This window comes from Achroia grisella, unplaced genomic scaffold, assembly GCF_030625045.1.
Source record: "Achroia grisella isolate CSIRO2021 unplaced genomic scaffold, CSIRO_AGI_Agris_v1 utg1248, whole genome shotgun sequence".
Lineage (NCBI taxonomy): Eukaryota > Metazoa > Arthropoda > Insecta > Lepidoptera > Pyralidae > Achroia > Achroia grisella.
The window spans coordinates 1,065,576-1,083,092 of record NW_026712607.1 but is presented as its reverse complement, the minus strand read 5'-3'; the positions used below and the strand labels follow the sequence as shown (position 1 = coordinate 1,083,092).

Below are 17,517 nucleotides of genomic sequence, written 5' to 3'. Positions count from 1 at the left end.
AGCAGTCACAGACAGCTGACAAGACTATATCAGGGCTCAACCTATGTCAACGTTGACAACAGAAAAAGATGCACAGAACTTGTATTAAATCTGTGCTGTCACTTTTGTTATAAATGTCATGTCATTTGAAATATCTGGAAAAATAACCTATTTATTTTAAAATAATAATTATTAAATGAAACAAGACCTAAAAACTCAATTATTTATAAAGTAAAATGCATACTGCCAGTCGTTTGGCTAGGAGCTCATTGTTTCAGAATGTTAAACTTAAAAATTTGTCTGTAAGGTTATCTCGCAATATTACGAAAGTTGCATCACATATTAAACCGGTGGAACTAGAAGAGAGGGTATTAAGGTCCGGTCATGGGCTTTACGGTGTACGATACAGCCGCAGCTGCTGCTATAACGATATTTATTCCCCTACATCGCGACAGGTAGCGAGTACGAGGTTTTACTCAACAGGGAATAAGAATGATCCCCCTGAGGGCGATCCAGAGTCCAAAGATGAGACGCCGCTGTTCTCAAGCCAGCTCCCGGCTACTGTCGCCGTGCCTGAAGTCTGGCCTCAAGTTCCTGTTATTGCAATCAACAGGAACCCAGTGTTTCCAAGATTTATCAAATTAATTGAGGTATATCATAGCTAGCTTTTATTATTTTCAATATACATTAATTGAAGTGAGTTAAAGTACCAATTGTAGTATTAATATAACATATAGTAATCTGTTTACTAACAAATAAACTGTAATTTCAAATATTGTAGTGATGTAGTGATTGACAAAATCTGGGATCTATATCCACTGCTGGGAATGCATTTCTCAGTAAGAATTATTAGTTTTAGTAACACTGTAATAGTTATATTACTATTAAAATTTAAATTTTATAAATAATTTAATTATTGTCACTATACTGTATTGTTGTTATGTTAATGAATGTTTACGCAAAAAAGAAAGTTTTATAAATATAATGTTTGTTCTTAGTACCCTCATTCTATACACCAGACTGTAATAAATAAATGTGCATTTTATATTTCATACATTATTTGGGGACTTCTTTGATGCAGCTGTTTAGCACAATATCTCATTTTCCAATAGCTTGGTTCAATTTCTTAATTTAAAAACACTACTTATTTCCAGATATCAAATCCAGCTCTAATTGACTTAATAAGACGTAAAGTGAAATTAAACCAACCATATGTTGGTATATTTTTACGTAAGAAAGAAGATGACAAGAATGATGTGGTGTCCAGTTTGGATGACCTGCATGATGTCGGTGTATTTGCACAAATACATGAGATGCAGGACATGGATTATAAGTTGAGGCTGGTCGTGATGGCCCACCGAAGGATCAAGATCACTGGGCAGTTTGTTGAGGAAGAGATAGACACTGGTCCAGCAGGTAATATAATGGTGCAACCAAATTATCTGCATTCCTTCCATGGGTTATAGTATTAGATGTACTGTATGCAAGGAATATTCATTCATTATTTTTAATTAATATGCATAAATGCCTATGTCCAGCAGTGGACGTCTTCCGGGCTGAGTTGATGATGATGATGATTTTTAATTAATTAAATGATTTTTAACAAAAATTTATCTGCATCAATAATTTTTATTATTGTCAATTTTGTTAAGTATCATTTATACAAATATTCATTTTGTGTAAAATAGACTGTTTTGGTTGCTAAGTCTTAAGTATTAATCTGAATATAGCCAGAAGGGCTGATAAAAAAAAGTCTTAAGTATACTCTTTAAGGTATAGGGGATCACTGAAAACTGCCTTGGTGACTAAATAAAGTCTTATTAACATGCTATTGAATGAATGTGTAAGTGAAGTAATTGTTTTATTAACTTGGAAATTAATTAATTTAAATGAGGTGATTCAAAGTTTAATTTTTTAATTAGTGCAGTATGTTAACCATTTCACTATCAAAGTTGTCTAACTGTTAATATATTCAATAAAAATATACTTTCTACTATTCTATTTTAGTAAAACTATAATTAGAATAGTATCTACAGTTACCATTATAACATTTTAAACAATAGGTCACCAATTTTATTAAAAAATTACATTATTTTCAAGTCTACTACTACTTCTAACATCTACACATAATATTTTATGATATATAAAAACAAACTGGCTTCATTTCTGAAATGTTTCCGCATTTCAGAAATGAAGCTGAAGTTTCCACTATTTAACGTGGAGTTTGACGTTACACGCGAAGAGACAGATGCTGAACGACGGCGGCGGAAGTACCGTAACTCGCGGAAGAAGCTGGAACCAGAGGCCGAAGGTACGAAGGAGGCGCCTAAGAAACCTCCCCCAGACCAGGTCATGATGGTGAAAGTGGAGAACTTGATGCACCAGAAATTCCAACAGACTGAAGAGGTGAAGGCGTTGACACAAGAAGTCATCAAGACCATTCGGGATATTATCAATTTGAATCCTTTATATAGGTATTATGTTATAATTTTTTATTTATATCAAGAAAAATCAAAATTATCATCATCATCACTTAACATCAGTCGAGATGAATGAGCGAATGCACTCAAATTTAGTAATAAAAAAAACTTAAATAAAATTCAAAATCATTGAATCATTTACATTTTATTCAATTAGGTTTTATTTTGACTCCCATTTTGTTTTGTGGCCCGGATAGGTCGGCCTGTTCATACAGTGGTGGCATTGTTTATAGTGATTGCCACAATTTATATTATTTTGTTTAATTCCTCTACTATTTTAATTATTAATTTCCGCTACTACTACATGTGAGACCACAGAGACCACAAATATTCAGTTTTGAAACCTGACCACCGCTACAGAAAGCGTTACGACTTTCTCTATTGGTGATCAAATTCCGACCATTACTGATTCTATATCCATATTGCGACACATATGTTGCTTCTGAACGAATCATGAACAGCCAATAGACTCTCTAGAGTTAGGATATTGGTTGGGAGCCTAGTGTAGACTGTTCGGCTACCAAACTGTGACTGAACTTCGAAAGTTCAGCTAACTTCTGTTGAGAACTGACAAGAAACTCAACTGGTACATTATTTATCTGCATAATAATGATTAACGGGTATAAAATGTAGTCTTTGCCCAATGGTATCTAGCTATATACATGCACACTGTTTGATGATTGGTTAAACGGTTAAATCAATGTTGTTAAGCACTACCATTTTGCGCCGCTGGCATAGAATAAAATAGATAAACTCTTTATTGAAACAAACTTAAACTTAAGCACTTTTACTAAGCACTACTTTTTAATACTCATACTTATTTTTTAATCTACCACTCATTCAAAAAGCTTATCACAAGAAGAACGAGAAGGAAACTTGGATGTTGGTTTTTTTTTGTTATGTTTTTACATTTTGATGAATACAAATTAGCAAATAGCACTAATTCATTAAAGTCAAAATATTAACAGCATAAATACTGCTAGAAAATGTGTTAATTTAGAAATCTAATTCAATATGTAATATTTCATCAGTAAAAACCGTTTTATTCAGCCATCTTAAGAATCTCTCATGTGCAATAGGTTTTAGTAGGGTTAGTTAAAAAATACATCCAAGTACATAAAATATATTGTAGAATAAATATGATAATAAAAACTGTATACACAGTTCAATTTTCAAATAAGATATTGCGTTATAGATTCCACTTCTTAAATACACATTCACTTGCAAGTGATGGTTGAATCAATTATTTTTGCATCTGCAGGGAGTCTCTTCATCATATGCTGGCTCAAGGGCAGCGTGTGGTCGACAACCCCGTTTATCTGAGTGACCTGGGAGCGGCACTTACTGGTGCCGATACTGCTGAACTTCAAGCCATACTTGAAGAAATGGATGTGAGTTGTTTTACAATACTAACTGACCCGCGCAACTTCGCCTGCATCACACTCGACATTTATCATTATATTTCGCCCAATATACACAATATCTTTTTAAATTATAGCCAAATATTATATATATTGTGATGTATAAGCTATGTTACAATAAAGTTTCATTAAAATCCGTTTGGTAGGTTTTGCATAAAAAAGTAACAAACATCTATCCATCCTTCCATCCGTCCACACTCCCAAACTTCTACGTTTATAAAATTAGTATGAAATATGTACCTTCATACTAATTTACATTGACCGTATATTCGTTACAGATACCCAAAAGACTGATGATGTCACTCTCTCTGCTAAAGAAAGAGTATGAACTGTCAAAGTTACAACAGAAGATTGGCAAGGAAGTGGAGGAGAAAGTGAAGCAGCAACATCGGAAATATATACTACATGAACAGCTCAAGGTATGTACTATAATGTAATATGAGGCTAAGTATGCCCACATATAAATTGTAATTAAGGAACGAAATTATAGATGAATTATAATGATGTTGTCATAAAGTAATTTTTGTCACCTTTGTTTGGTGTTTGGACAAATTGGTTTATTTATGCCAACTTTAGCAAAGTTTTGGCAGTTAATATTCACAGAAAATTCTTAAAAATGTTCTGAACAACATTTATTTAAAAGAGCAACACGCAAGTTTCTTGCTCATTCTTCTTATGATGAGTCTGTGTACCGGATGAGCGGTAGAGTAAAAAAAAATGACTATTCAAAAGTGCTTGTATTGAGTTTATTTGAATAAAAATTATTTCTATTTCTATTTCGACCTGAATATGTAATCTCAGTAGTGCAGAAAAGTCGTGGCTAAAGGGTTGTTAAGTCTTTCTTGTAATACAGTTTTAAAATTATGTCTAAGCAAAACACCTTTTACGGTGCTTTTGGGGTTTTAAATAATTAAACATGTTTTTAGCGTGTCACTCAGTCGGCCATTCATCTAAGACGAAATATGTGAAACCTGAACTGTACTTTATTTAAATTTTACCACAGATAATAATGTTACACAGATATATAATTCGGATACTTTTCACTATAACTCAACAATAGTCATCAATCACATTTTTTAAAAATATATATATGTGATTATCAGGTAATAAAGAAGGAGCTAGGGTTAGAAAAGGATGACAAGGACGCCATCGGTGACAAGTTCCGGGAGCGGCTCGCAGACAAGACGGTTCCGCAGGCCGTGCAGACCGTCATCGATGAGGAGCTGAACAAAATGAACTTCTTGGAGAGTCATAGCTCAGAGTTCAAGTTAGTAGTCACTATCTCTAAAATTATAATTTCCATTGCGTAGACGAACTTAGCATTCCATTGATTTCCGTGCGAGTGCCGGCTCAAGACGGAAACTCCGAGCAAGTCCCGGGACTTGTGAACCGTGTGTAGATTTAAGGGGCCCCTTGCCAACGTACGTCATCACTCGCCTTCACCGCTTCTCTCCCTGTCCAGCCAATTATAGGTTTCCGAAATCTTAGATTATGTTTTAAAGGTTCTTTAAAACATATTCAGATAACCTTATTTAACTAATATAGACATTATACAAGTCATTAGATTAGATTAGACATTAGTATGTGAGGCTGCCTCTACGTGTGCTTTCTCACGTATTTGCGTAATAGGTTGAGATGAGGTAGAGAAATAAAAAAATAAATATATTTTTATTCATTTGACGGCTATTGGTTCGGTAGGCTATTGGTTTTGTACACTTCCTTTACTTCCGATGGTCGCGGGTTCTATTCCTTCCATGGTAGAAACATTTGTATTCATGAGTATGATTGTTTGAATCAGTCTAGGTGTTTTCTATGTGTGTATTTACAAAAGAAAATGTCTAAGTATTTATATCAATTGTTTAGTACCCATAACGTAACAGCTCTGCTTACCGTGGGACTAGATAACGTTGTGTTTATTATCCAGGGTATTATTAGTATTTATTAATCATCTTAATTATCTCTCTATAGTGTCACACGCTGTTACCTTGATTGGCTGACATCACTACCCTGGGGTATCACCTCCGAAGAGAACCTGAAGTTAGAAGATGCCCAGGTGATCCTCGATGAGGACCACTATGGTATGGAAGACATCAAGAAGCGGATTCTTGAGTTCATAGCCGTATCGCAGCTCAAGGGTAGCACCCAGGGCAAGATTCTGTGCTTCCATGGTCCTCCTGGAGTCGGCAAGACTAGTATAGGTGAGTAGAATTAATATTAATCCAGGAATATTCACATAGCGCCATTATTTCACACAGTCCCACGGACTATATGTCATTGTAAACAGGCCTTGTATTATGAGTATTACACAACTGATATTAATACTTGGGTTTTAATTTTTTAAATACATACATAGTATTTGTGATTGGAAGGGATGAGTACAATACTCACGAGCTGGTGAATTGGTTGAGTTCGAATATTTTCCCCGGTTTTGAGAGAGCTCTGAATCAGCAGTTTTTCTGGTTCTCTTTTGGGGTCTATGTATATACCTACTAAAAATATATTTAAGTATTTAATATACAACTGTGTCTAGTACCTATAACACGAACTTAGCTTGGGACTATATGTCGCTGTGAAAAAGAATAGAATAGAGAAGGGAATTGTTAGTAATGTGTACCAGTACCGCGTGGATTCGCGACTCCCCTTGCAAATGATCATGGTCGTCATAAATTGCTATTTGCCAAGATGGGTTAACGACCTGACTTCATGCTCATTTTATCATCCACCACTGGTGCCCCATACCATTATCATTCATGAAAAAAAATGAGTTTGAACGTGTTCTCCTGCTCCATCAGCGCGGTCGATCGCACGCGCCCTCAACCGGCAGTACTTCCGGTTCTCTGTGGGCGGCATGACGGACGTGGCCGAGATCAAGGGCCACCGCCGCACCTACGTGGGCGCCATGCCCGGCAAACTGGTCCAGTGCCTCAAGAAGACCGCCACGGAAAACCCTCTCGTACTCATCGACGAGGTCGACAAGATTGGCAAGTGAGTATATGTGGTTCTTGGTGGTCTAGCGGATTAGCGTACTGATTTATAGAAGCGGGTACAATCTCAACATAATACAATTGAATAGAATGGAAAATCGACATTTGAATTTTTTAATCTGCCGCTCATTCGGAAAGCTATCTCATCGCAAGAAACGTGTTGCTGTTTTACATAATTGTTGTAACTTTACATTTTTAAGTTAAAATGGGAATACGAACTCCCAACAGGCACTAATTCATTATTTATTATTTTTTGCACATTTTGTCCCACTCAACACTACTTATGCCACGCTAAATTGACTGGAAGAAATCATTTAGAGTATTTTAGAGCCCTCCTTTGTTAATATTATTTTTGAAGATACTTAAATGTATTTAAAGTGCAATAAAGAATCTAATTGTAAAATACCATCCTGTATGAATAAATCGTACGTTGCTAGAAAAGTTGCTGGAAAAACCCACGGTACACACAATCACATTCCAGCAATGGCATTTCCAAACCGATACAATATTGAAATCTTAAAGAAAAGAGCTTATTCCTTCTCAAAAGGCCGTCAACGTAATTCTCCTGGTGCGGCGGTAATCACTTAAAATCAAGTGAGCCGCAAACTATTTTGCCCCTATATTATAAAAAAATGTTATTTCCACCAGGGGCGTCCACGGCGACCCGTCATCTGCATTACTGGAGCTCCTCGACCCTGAACAGAACGCCAACTTCCTAGACCACTACCTGGACGTGCCCATCGACTTGTCCAAGGTGCTGTTCATCTGTACGGCGAACGTCATCGACCACATACCGGAACCGCTCCGGGACAGGATGGAGCTGATCGATATGTCCGGTGAGGTTTGCAATATTGTTTTACTGTACTGATGTACAATAATATAATTATTAGAATATTGCTCGCAACGCGTCCATTCCGTTCGCGAGCTACTCGTATAATGCCATTTTTGTCCGAGTCACCGTTCGTAGGCCGCCATCTTGTTTGACTGACTGAATGCATCTGGGGATAGTATATCCCACACTATCCCAGGATATTAAATTCCAGGCTTTAGATTATTTATTGTTTACACACATGATTTAATCTATACGGGATACAAGTACTAATTATTGTAAGACCAAGCATTTATAATTAATTGAATTTATTTTTTCATTTTCTGCCATCAATATATTGTAATAAAATTAATTATAATAAAATGGTACTACATACTAAACAGGAAACATTTTTTCTGACGAGTTCATCACTGTCCGGCGATTTCTTCACACATGCAATATGAACGCGCCGCGTCTGTGCGAATTTTTATTTTGTACCAAAATTTGTATATATATGTAATCTTTACGTTCTGGTTACGGCCTAGATTCTCGGATTAGACTATTTCCTTTTGACGAAATTGCAGTAGCATATGCTTTTGGTCACTCTATTCTCTAGAATTTCCAAATTTTTGGTTTTTAGGTTGGTATTTTTGGTAAACATCTACAAGCAGAAAATAATAGGAACTGAGTTTCCTGTCAATTTCTCTTGGCTCGAATGCTCTCCGAACTGACGGTAGTTTTTGACATATTATAAGAGTCTGTAATAGACCTAAGGAATAAATATATTTTGATTTGATTAATATAAACAATTATGTTTTAAATCTCTCATAGAACTGTAATTATGATCATCATCCTTCTTATCTTATTTATAGATGTAGTTTGTTTATAATATATATTTATAAAAATGTATATGTATGTATGCCCATAATATTTTTGTATGTAGTATATTATATATATGTATGCTCTTATATTTATAACTATTTAATATATATATTTGACGTCCTCGGTGGTCTAGCGGTCTAGCACACCGCTTTACGTCCGATGGTCGCGGGATCGATTCCTCGCACGGCACAAACATTTGTATTCATGAGTGTGATTGTTTGTATCGGTCTGGGTATTTTCTATAAAAAATATCTATGTATTTGTGTCAGTTGTCTAGTACCCATAACACAAGCTTTAGCTAGCATAACTTGGGTCTAGATGGCGCTGTGTGAATTGTCGTGAGATTATTATTATTATTATAATATTATATAATTTTATTTCGTAAACGAACCGCCTTCGAGTACCTCTGCACTCCCTAAGGTTGGCTGGTAGAGAATGCTATGCTATAATATATAAGAGTCTGTAATAGACCTACATGAATAAATATATTTTGATTTGATTTGATTAATATAAACTTGATCTGCATCAGGTTACGTTGCCGAGGAGAAGCTGGCGATAGCTCAGCAGTACCTGGTGCCCACCGCGAGGACCAACTGTGGCCTCACCGCCGAACAGTTGGATCTCACGCCGGAATCGTTGCATTCCCTCATACGATCCTACTGCCGGGAGTCGGGTGTCAGGAATTTACAGAAGCATATAGAGAAGGTGATTGTTTTTATAGATTTACAGTGTCTTCTATAACTATATTGTTTATGCCTCATTAGCTACCAGCCCCGACTTTATATAGGTAGATCCAATACATATATACGTGTATCCGCGGTTATAATTATATATACAGACACGAATTTAAGTATCTGGCGTCAAATTACAGTAGTAATTATATATACAAATATATAACAAATCGGTAAAGCCGTTTCTGAAATTAGCGTCCACAAACACACAGACAAATAGACAATAACTCTAAAAACTTTATTTTAATTAGTATTAAATTAATGAAGTTCCCCAATACCAATTTTTCTGATATACATAAACAGTGATCACTTACATTTTTATTGTATGTGTATATGCGAGTAGATAGCGCGGAAAGTGGCGTACAAGATAGTGAAGAAGGAAACGGAGCAGTTGACTGTGACGGAGGAGAACCTCAGCGAGCTGGTGGGGAAGCCGACGTTCAAACACGACCGCATGTACGACGTCACCCCGCCCGGCGTCGTCATGGGGCTCGCCTGGACCGCCATGGGTCAGTACACTATCCTCTCAACTACAGGTTTCATACCGAAACAGATATATCAGTCAATAAATACCCTGAACTCGCCTCTTAATATATACTGCCAACTGCAGAAGGCTGTTATCCTAAACACATGCCACATTGTCAGAAAATTTTTACGAACAGATTTGGCCGATATTTATAGTATATTCATAGGTAAAAATATAACATTGCTATGTACTTGGCTTAGGCCGGTACATACCAAAATTACCGGCGAAAGCTGAAAAGAAAAATAATAATAAGACTTTATTTCTGTATCCGGTATTACAACCTCGGTGGTCTAACGGTTTAGCTCACCGCTTTATTTTCACCGCTGCTATCGAGTTATGGGTACTAGACAATTGATATATACAGATATATTTTTTGTAAATATATAGAAAATACAAACAATCATGACTACATATATGCGAGGAATCCAACCCGTGACCATCGGAAGCAAAGCGGTGTGCTAAACCATTATGGAGGTATTTGACACCGGCAAGTAAGAAATAACTTTTTTATTTCGGAACTACTCGTCAAGTGCAATGTTTACATTTTTTTTCGTTTTATTTTATGCATTTAATTACATTTAATGCACAGTCATGACTCCATTTATTATTAAATTTAATTAAATCGCTTGTTATTATTATTCTCGCTAACGTCTCACTTTCTCAGCTTTTGCTATTATTATTATTATTATTATTAGCATAGTAGATCGAACGCCGGATATGTTGGAATTACCCTTAAATAAATTCAAAACATCTGTTAAATCATATTTACTGAGCAAGGTCTATTACTCACTAAACGATTACTTGAATGACGAGTGTGCATGGCAATAGTTGTTACACATGCACTGAATTTTCATTTAATGTTAGACATAGACACCTATATAAAAATACATTGTAAATAAACTGGCTTAAAAAAAAAAGTAATTCAATTGAGTTTCTTGCCAGTTCTTCTCAATTGGATCTATATACCGAACTGGACGGTAGGGAAAAAATAAAATTATAATGTAAAAATTTGACGTTCATAAGCGGCTAAAATGTCCTACATGAATAAATGATTTTTGAATTTTGAATTTTAAACAATTTAAATGATTTTTTTGTGTATATTTCAAGGGGTTCCTAGATGGTTTAAATTATGGTGGCGCTGCCTTTCCGGGCATGATGTCGTCTATCGGGTGCGCTAGTGTATATATTATTATTTTCCAATCAGGTGGCAGCACGCTGTACATCGAGACGGCCCTACGCAACACGCAGCGTGATGATAAATCGCCGATGGGTTCCCTGGAGCTGACCGGCCACCTCGGGGACGTGATGAAGGAGTCCGCCAGGATAGCACTCACTGTCGCCAGGAACTACCTCGCTAAATACTACTCCGACAATGACTTCCTCAACACCAGGTCTGTTGTAATATATAATAATAATAAGATATAATTACATTGTAGTTATTAATACACACAATGTCCAGAAACTAATTGTTGAAATAATAAATAAATATACAAACTTAAAGGAAGAAGTAAGAAGAATGAGAAAACAGGAAAAAAAAATATATAAACCCGATAATAGAACATACCTACATTATAGTCTGAAACAAATAACATTTATTTGTTTCGAAAACATCGAAAATTAAAATTATTTTAGTTTCTTACTTTTGTAGTAGCATCTCTTAGTTCATAGTAAATTCGTATATAAGGTTACATAAGGTAATATAAGGTAACATTTCTTTCTCTCTTGCAAGCTCCCAGGTTCTCGACAAAGTAGGTCATACCTAAACCTTTAAAGGGATGTGTACACACACACCCTCTTAAACTTTAATTATTAGACTTTGAATTGACTGAAAATTTAAGTTATGTGGAGACGTAAACTAATGGAAGGGTGCCGAGTGCTGATAGAAATATTACAATGGTAAACACAGACTTTACAACTAAACATAACTTTGAACAACGTTGTAATGTCATCTGGGTGGTGTCCGCAGCCACTTGCACCTGCACGTGCCGGAGGGGGCGACCCCCAAGGACGGCCCGTCCGCGGGCGCCACCATCGCGACCGCGCTGCTGTCGCTGGCGCTGGACAGGCCGCCGCGGCCAGACCTCGCCATGACAGGGGAACTATCTCTCACCGGCCGGGTGTTACCCGTCGGCGGCATCAAGGAGAAGATTATAGCGGTCGGTATCATAATTCATGTTGTTTTTATTTTAATTAATAAATTATATTTAAACGCGCACGTAGTAGTAGATTGTGAAATGAACTGCCGAGGTTTACTCGAGAGACTACAGTACGGTAATTTTCAAGAAGGGTATATTAAAGTTTCTTTTAAGGGCCGGCACCGCGCACCTGACTCACCTAGTGTCGCAGGCGTTCATAGGCTACGATAGTCGTTTAATATCAGATTGGCCGTATGCTTGTTTGCCATCTTATGATATTTTCTATAGAATAGTAGATTAGAAATAATCTTTATTCAAATTAATTTTTTATTCTACCACTAATTCGGAACGCAGACTCATTACAACAAGAACCTGCAAGAAACTTGCGTGTTGCTCTTTTAAACAAATGTTGTTCAGCATTACAAATTTAGGATTTTATGAGATATTTATAATTATATAGCGTGTATAAAATAAATAATACCCTTAGACAATTCACGCAGCGCCATCTAGTCGCACGGTAAGCAGTGCTTGTGTTATGAGTACTAGACAACTGATATAACTACTAAATTATATTTTTTTGAAATGACTTACATAGTAAACACCGAGATCGATGCAAACAATCCTTCTCATGAATCCATATAATTACATCAATTCGAACCCGCGACCATCGAAAGTAAAGCTGTACGCGATACCGCTAGATCACCGAGATCGTCCTGTTTATATGTATTTATGATTTCTTTTTCAGGCAAAACGAGTAGGTGTCAACTGCGTGATACTGCCAGAAGAAAACCGGCGCGACTTCGACGATCTGCCCACGTTTATAAAGGACAATATAGATATACATTTTGTGAATGCTTACGACGATGTGTTCAAAATCGCCTTCGATCGACAGGTTTAGCCTCAAACTGTTTTAGACTGTATCGCTTTGTAATAAGTTTCAATGTAGCGTGTTGAACAATTGCTTAGTTGCGAGTTGTGTAAAGTAGGTTTTAATTTATGGTTATGTTAGAGTGTATTTTATATGTAGATATTTATCACTCCATCATCGGTCATTTATCGCTCCATAGTCTGGTGTCTTACAAGAGGTTTGTTTAGACTATTAAAATTATTTTTGCGAAACTAGACCTTATACCTACTATCGGCCTGCATTAATGGCCTCGGTAGTCACGGGTTTGATTCCTCACACGACACAAACATTTATGAGTATGATTGTTTGTATCAGTCTGGGTGCTTTCTATGTATATTATGTATGTATGTATTTACAAAACTATGTATTTGTATCAGTTATCTAGTACCCATACCACAAGCTTTATCTAGCTTACCTTGGATCCAGAGATTATTATTATTGAAATACTGTCAAACTTTTTTTTAAAAAAGTCTTCTGCGGGAGTCTGCCTTTACTATTCACTTATTAGTTCCGCCATGCAGCTTGCTTTAAAAGATGTTTCAAATATTATTAATTATTCCATTATTATTATATATAGTTTGACAGGATTTCAGTAATAATAACAATCTCTGTGTGTACCCGTCTGTGCTAACGGTTTACACTGAAGGAGCATCAGTGACCAGTGATGAGGTCAGATCACTGAGTATATCCTGACAAATTAACCAGGAATTTATCATGATGGTTTTCAGGGGGAATAGCGTGAAAGTCAACCTGACATCGTACATTGCTAGCAATGAGGTCAGTCCATATTACTGACGATCCTCTTCTCAATGTTTCGGTTGAAGGGTGAGTTATAGCAGTGGAATTACAGGAAATAGAGGCAAGAAAGCTTAGCACTCTAGAATAGCAACGCATCAGATGGGCACTCAGTATGTTTGTAATTTAAGCTCAGGAGTTTGTTTGAACGCGTTAATCTCAGGTACTACTGGTTCGAATCGAAAAATTCTTCTTGTGTTGGATAGTCCATTTGTCGAGGACGGCTTTAAGTTATATAACATTACGCTGCGACCAATAGAAGCGAAGTATCAGCGATAATGTTGCAAATACGGGGAAAATTAATCATATTTGAGGCTTCCGTTACGTGCGGTGCGCGAAGTCGCGGGCACAGCTAATTCTATATACAGGATGGGTCATATTAATTGAAGCCATTGTGTTATATATTGCGTAATTTAACAAAATATATGTGTATGTAATATATATCAGTTGTTGGAATTGTGAATTTATTGTATGATAGAATGTAAATAGTAGCTAAGTTAGATTTAGTTAAATTCCAAATTGTTTAGTTATTAAGCAGGTTGTTTGATACGTGTGGAGTCACATGCTTGTGTATGTAAATATTTTATTACAATGTCATATAATGATATTATTGACAGTTGGGTTTTAATAAATTTTAATTCAATACCTATTCGTTAATATTTCTGACCGATTCTCAGATGATGGAAAACCTGATAATAAACCATAATTATTCTGTAAATGGTGGTAGGCTCGCCCCATTATGTTATAACTATTAATAATTAGCATATCTTTTGACGGTTGTTGGACCACCTTATGACAAGTAATCAAAAACCGTCATATGGCATAAAATATAAATACGTTTGTCATTCCTAATAGGATAAAAACAATTCAATCTACGCATTTTTCACCCGTAAATGTTGCTCCAAAAAGGGGTACCTTTAGAGAACAATATTTCTTGTACCCCAAGTTAATACTAGGTTTATAATTTAGATTTAAAGACACATCACATTTTTTTTAAAGAATAGACATCGGACTTTTTTATCATAACCGTTTTTTTTTAATAAAATTTAATAATCACGGTACAATCATTTCTACCGTCCATTGTTGATGCCTAAAATTGCATAATTTAATATTTTGTTGATCACTTTAAAATGGAGTAATTTGTTAAAGTAGCCATTTTAATTTACAACCTTATTTCCTTAGAAAATGTTGGAAGAAATCTGGCGTGGCATGGAATAAAGAGATTTGTACGTTCAATACACAAGAGATAGTGAAACATTTGTTAAAGATAATAAAAACAATAAAATAAGAAAGATATAACTAATGTAAATGTTTATTTTAAATATAATGTTATTTTTATTATGTGTTTCATTTATTTATAACTTATTATATATTAATACTTTATATATAAATTCCCTTAAAAACTATTGAAGAAATTCTATTTTTTTAGTGTCTTTCTACCGTCTTCAAGTAATTGCAATAAAACTGGATAAACTTCATCATATGTTGTGATTTGGTTATCTCTGACGTGGTTCTGATACCGCTGCAATGCACCAGCAACAAACTCTATTCTCTCCCTCTCGTTCCTGTGAGTCTCCAACCACTGTACCAGCCTCTGTATGTTCCATCCAGCACATGTGTGGGGTGCCATCAACTGTGGGCCAGCATGAGAGAACAAATACATCATAACCAGCGAGTATGGTAAGCAAGCACCCTCGGATTGGCTCTTGGCAATATCATGAGGGTTTTTCTCCAATATTAAGTACAATGCTTTCAATTGCCTATAATAGTCTGACAGATCTGTGAAATCACTCACTAGCGGTGATAAGGCTGTTTCTAAATGTTTACAGTCTATTTGTAATTTCACTCTCCCAAATTTACTTAGTGGCCTAACATTGCACACATGTTGTATGAATCTCTCGATGCAGACTACAGCAATATTGTTACAACATTCGGTCAGTGCTGGCTTCTCACGGAACATAGACAAGTATATATCTTTGCAACGTGACACAAATTGTTGCAGTTCCTTCATGTAAGGTGAGCATGATAGTGACTTTCCAGTTGGATCATCAGCTCTAGTCAAGTCTGGCTCCTCATGCATGGTCATAAGGATGATATAAAGTGAGTTTTTTATAGATTCCGCATACAATTGTAGGACAGGTAAACTGGATATATCTTTCAAACTATTTTGCACAATTTGTATACTTTCAGCAGGTAACATTGCATTCATGTTTATGAGGACCCTTTTTATTTGAGACGAGAAGTAGTACATAGCATTGCACAGTTCTGCATTCTTTTGCTGTGAGCTGGTTGGTGATTCTATTATTTGGGCAACATCACTATCCATTGACAGTCTCTGCTCTGCTTCCATATTCATCTGCTTTATAGATTTTGCAACACTATTAGCTAAGCTTATGCTTAACTGTTTATCACCTAGGGATATACTGAGTGCTTCAGTTATCACTCTAATGGCATTATCTATTTGGTCCATAGTAGGTACTTGGTTCAAGTACCACATGCTCCTAACAGGCTCTAACAGTTTACCGAGAGATTTTGAAAGGAATGAATTCTCCCATTTGGATAAACATGAGCGATTCATTTCCAAATCTTTGCATTTCAATTTTAAATGTAAATCATTGAAGCATTTTAGTAACTTTGGAAAGTCTATCTCAATAGACTGATTGACAGACAAGGAGCTTTTTTCTAGCTGTGTGCTAAATATTTGTAAAAGGTTAGACCAAAAGTTCTTGGCTATGTTTCTAAAATTCCCAATGGCATGGAGTTCATTTACTACATTCTGCAACATGATCACTTTTGCACAGCAATTATATATCTCTTCTTTGAACAGTTTCTCAATATTGTCCCAAAGTATTATTTTAAAATCTAACGAGCTCATCATATTGGCTTTACCTGGTGTGACCTTAGCAGAGCCAGACCTTTTTACTTCAAAATGTCCTTCTGCTTTCACATTCAAAGCATTACCAATTCCTTTTTTCAATTCATTTAATATGTTGTCAACAGTGTTGCGAATCTGTTCATCGGTACATTGCAAATTATGAAACACTTTGAAGCATTGCAGCAATTTACTTTTATCACCACTTAGCAAACTAGTCTGTAGTGATACAGTAGCATTGCTTAATAATTCCTTCCTTTTATTATCTACTTCCTTTAAAATTTCGTCTAGTAAAACGATACCTTCGAAATTATAGTCGTTTATCAACTCATTAAGTTCGAAAAGTACGATTGCTTCCTTGGCTGGGTTGTCTTTTATGTTTATCAATTTGTTCCACAACGTGATGATTTTAGAGGTCTGCCTTAGTAAATTGCAGGTGATTTGAACTCTTTCCAACATTAAGGTTTGATTCTCCAAAGCCTGATAAGGTGTGTTTACACGTTCTTTTAGTTTTTCGGCACCACGCAACAAACTTTGAACCTGCGATTGTACTGATTCTAAAGTGGTTTCCAAGTCAGTAATATGACTTGCCTGAGTTAAAAGATCATTGTGTTTCGCTAGTACTTGTTTTTCAAGACTTCTCCCTAGTTTTTCTATTCCTAATGCTAGTTTATTGACTTGGTCGGTAACAGACAGATTTTCGCCTGATACAGGTTTTACGCTGTCGTCTAGGAATTTGCTGTAAAAAGTATCATTTTCTATTTCCACACACACGTCTTTTGCTTCCATATTATTTAATATATATAGATATAATTTTATATTATATTATCCGCAAGAAACTATGAAATTAAAATGATAAAATTGTCAAATTTTTCTGACAGTTGTTTGTTGTCGTAGACAAGTCACTTCAGTATAAGTGACATTGACAATCCGTCATTGTTAGTGTAGCCATATTAAAAACTGTTTGTACTACAATAAATGAACCAAAGTACTCTCA

At 35.7% G+C, this 17,517-nt stretch overlaps 2 protein-coding genes across 2 annotated transcripts; one reads left to right on the top strand and one right to left on the bottom strand.

Moving 5' to 3' along the window:
- The first annotated feature begins 184 nt into the window (after positions 1-184).
- Positions 185-14,936, top strand: LOC131854873 (lon protease homolog, mitochondrial-like). The gene is made up of 15 exons (XM_059206052.1): positions 185-629; positions 1,134-1,395; positions 2,168-2,453; positions 3,721-3,850; positions 4,159-4,299; positions 4,984-5,147; positions 5,849-6,078; positions 6,673-6,865; positions 7,513-7,700; positions 9,084-9,259; positions 9,629-9,794; positions 11,016-11,202; positions 11,778-11,967; positions 12,692-12,838; positions 14,831-14,936. Exons 1-15 carry the CDS (start codon positions 216-218, stop codon positions 14,864-14,866), a joined length of 2,910 nt encoding a protein of 969 aa, XP_059062035.1. The 5' UTR covers positions 185-215; the 3' UTR covers positions 14,867-14,936.
- A 62-nt stretch (positions 14,937-14,998) lies between these two features.
- Positions 14,999-17,312, bottom strand: LOC131854937 (conserved oligomeric Golgi complex subunit 5-like). The gene has a single exon (XM_059206123.1). The coding sequence runs from the start codon at positions 17,307-17,309 to the stop codon at positions 15,066-15,068; it is 2,244 nt and encodes a 747-aa protein (XP_059062106.1). The 5' UTR covers positions 17,310-17,312; the 3' UTR covers positions 14,999-15,065.
- Between the last annotated feature and the right edge of the window lie 205 nt (positions 17,313-17,517).

Excerpts from the sequence above, each read along its gene's own strand:
- LOC131854873 (XM_059206052.1), top strand. The coding sequence starts at position 216 with ATGCATACTGCCAGTCGTTTGGCTAGGAGCTCATTGTTTCAGAATGTT. Across the intron at positions 6,079-6,672 it reads AGTCGGCAAGACTAGTATAG|CGCGGTCGATCGCACGCGCC; the intron begins GTGAGTAGAATT and ends CTGCTCCATCAG. Across the intron at positions 11,203-11,777 it reads AATGACTTCCTCAACACCAG|CCACTTGCACCTGCACGTGC; the intron begins GTCTGTTGTAAT and ends TGGTGTCCGCAG.
- LOC131854937 (XM_059206123.1), bottom strand. The coding sequence starts at position 17,309 with ATGGAAGCAAAAGACGTGTGTGTGGAAATAGAAAATGATACTTTTTAC.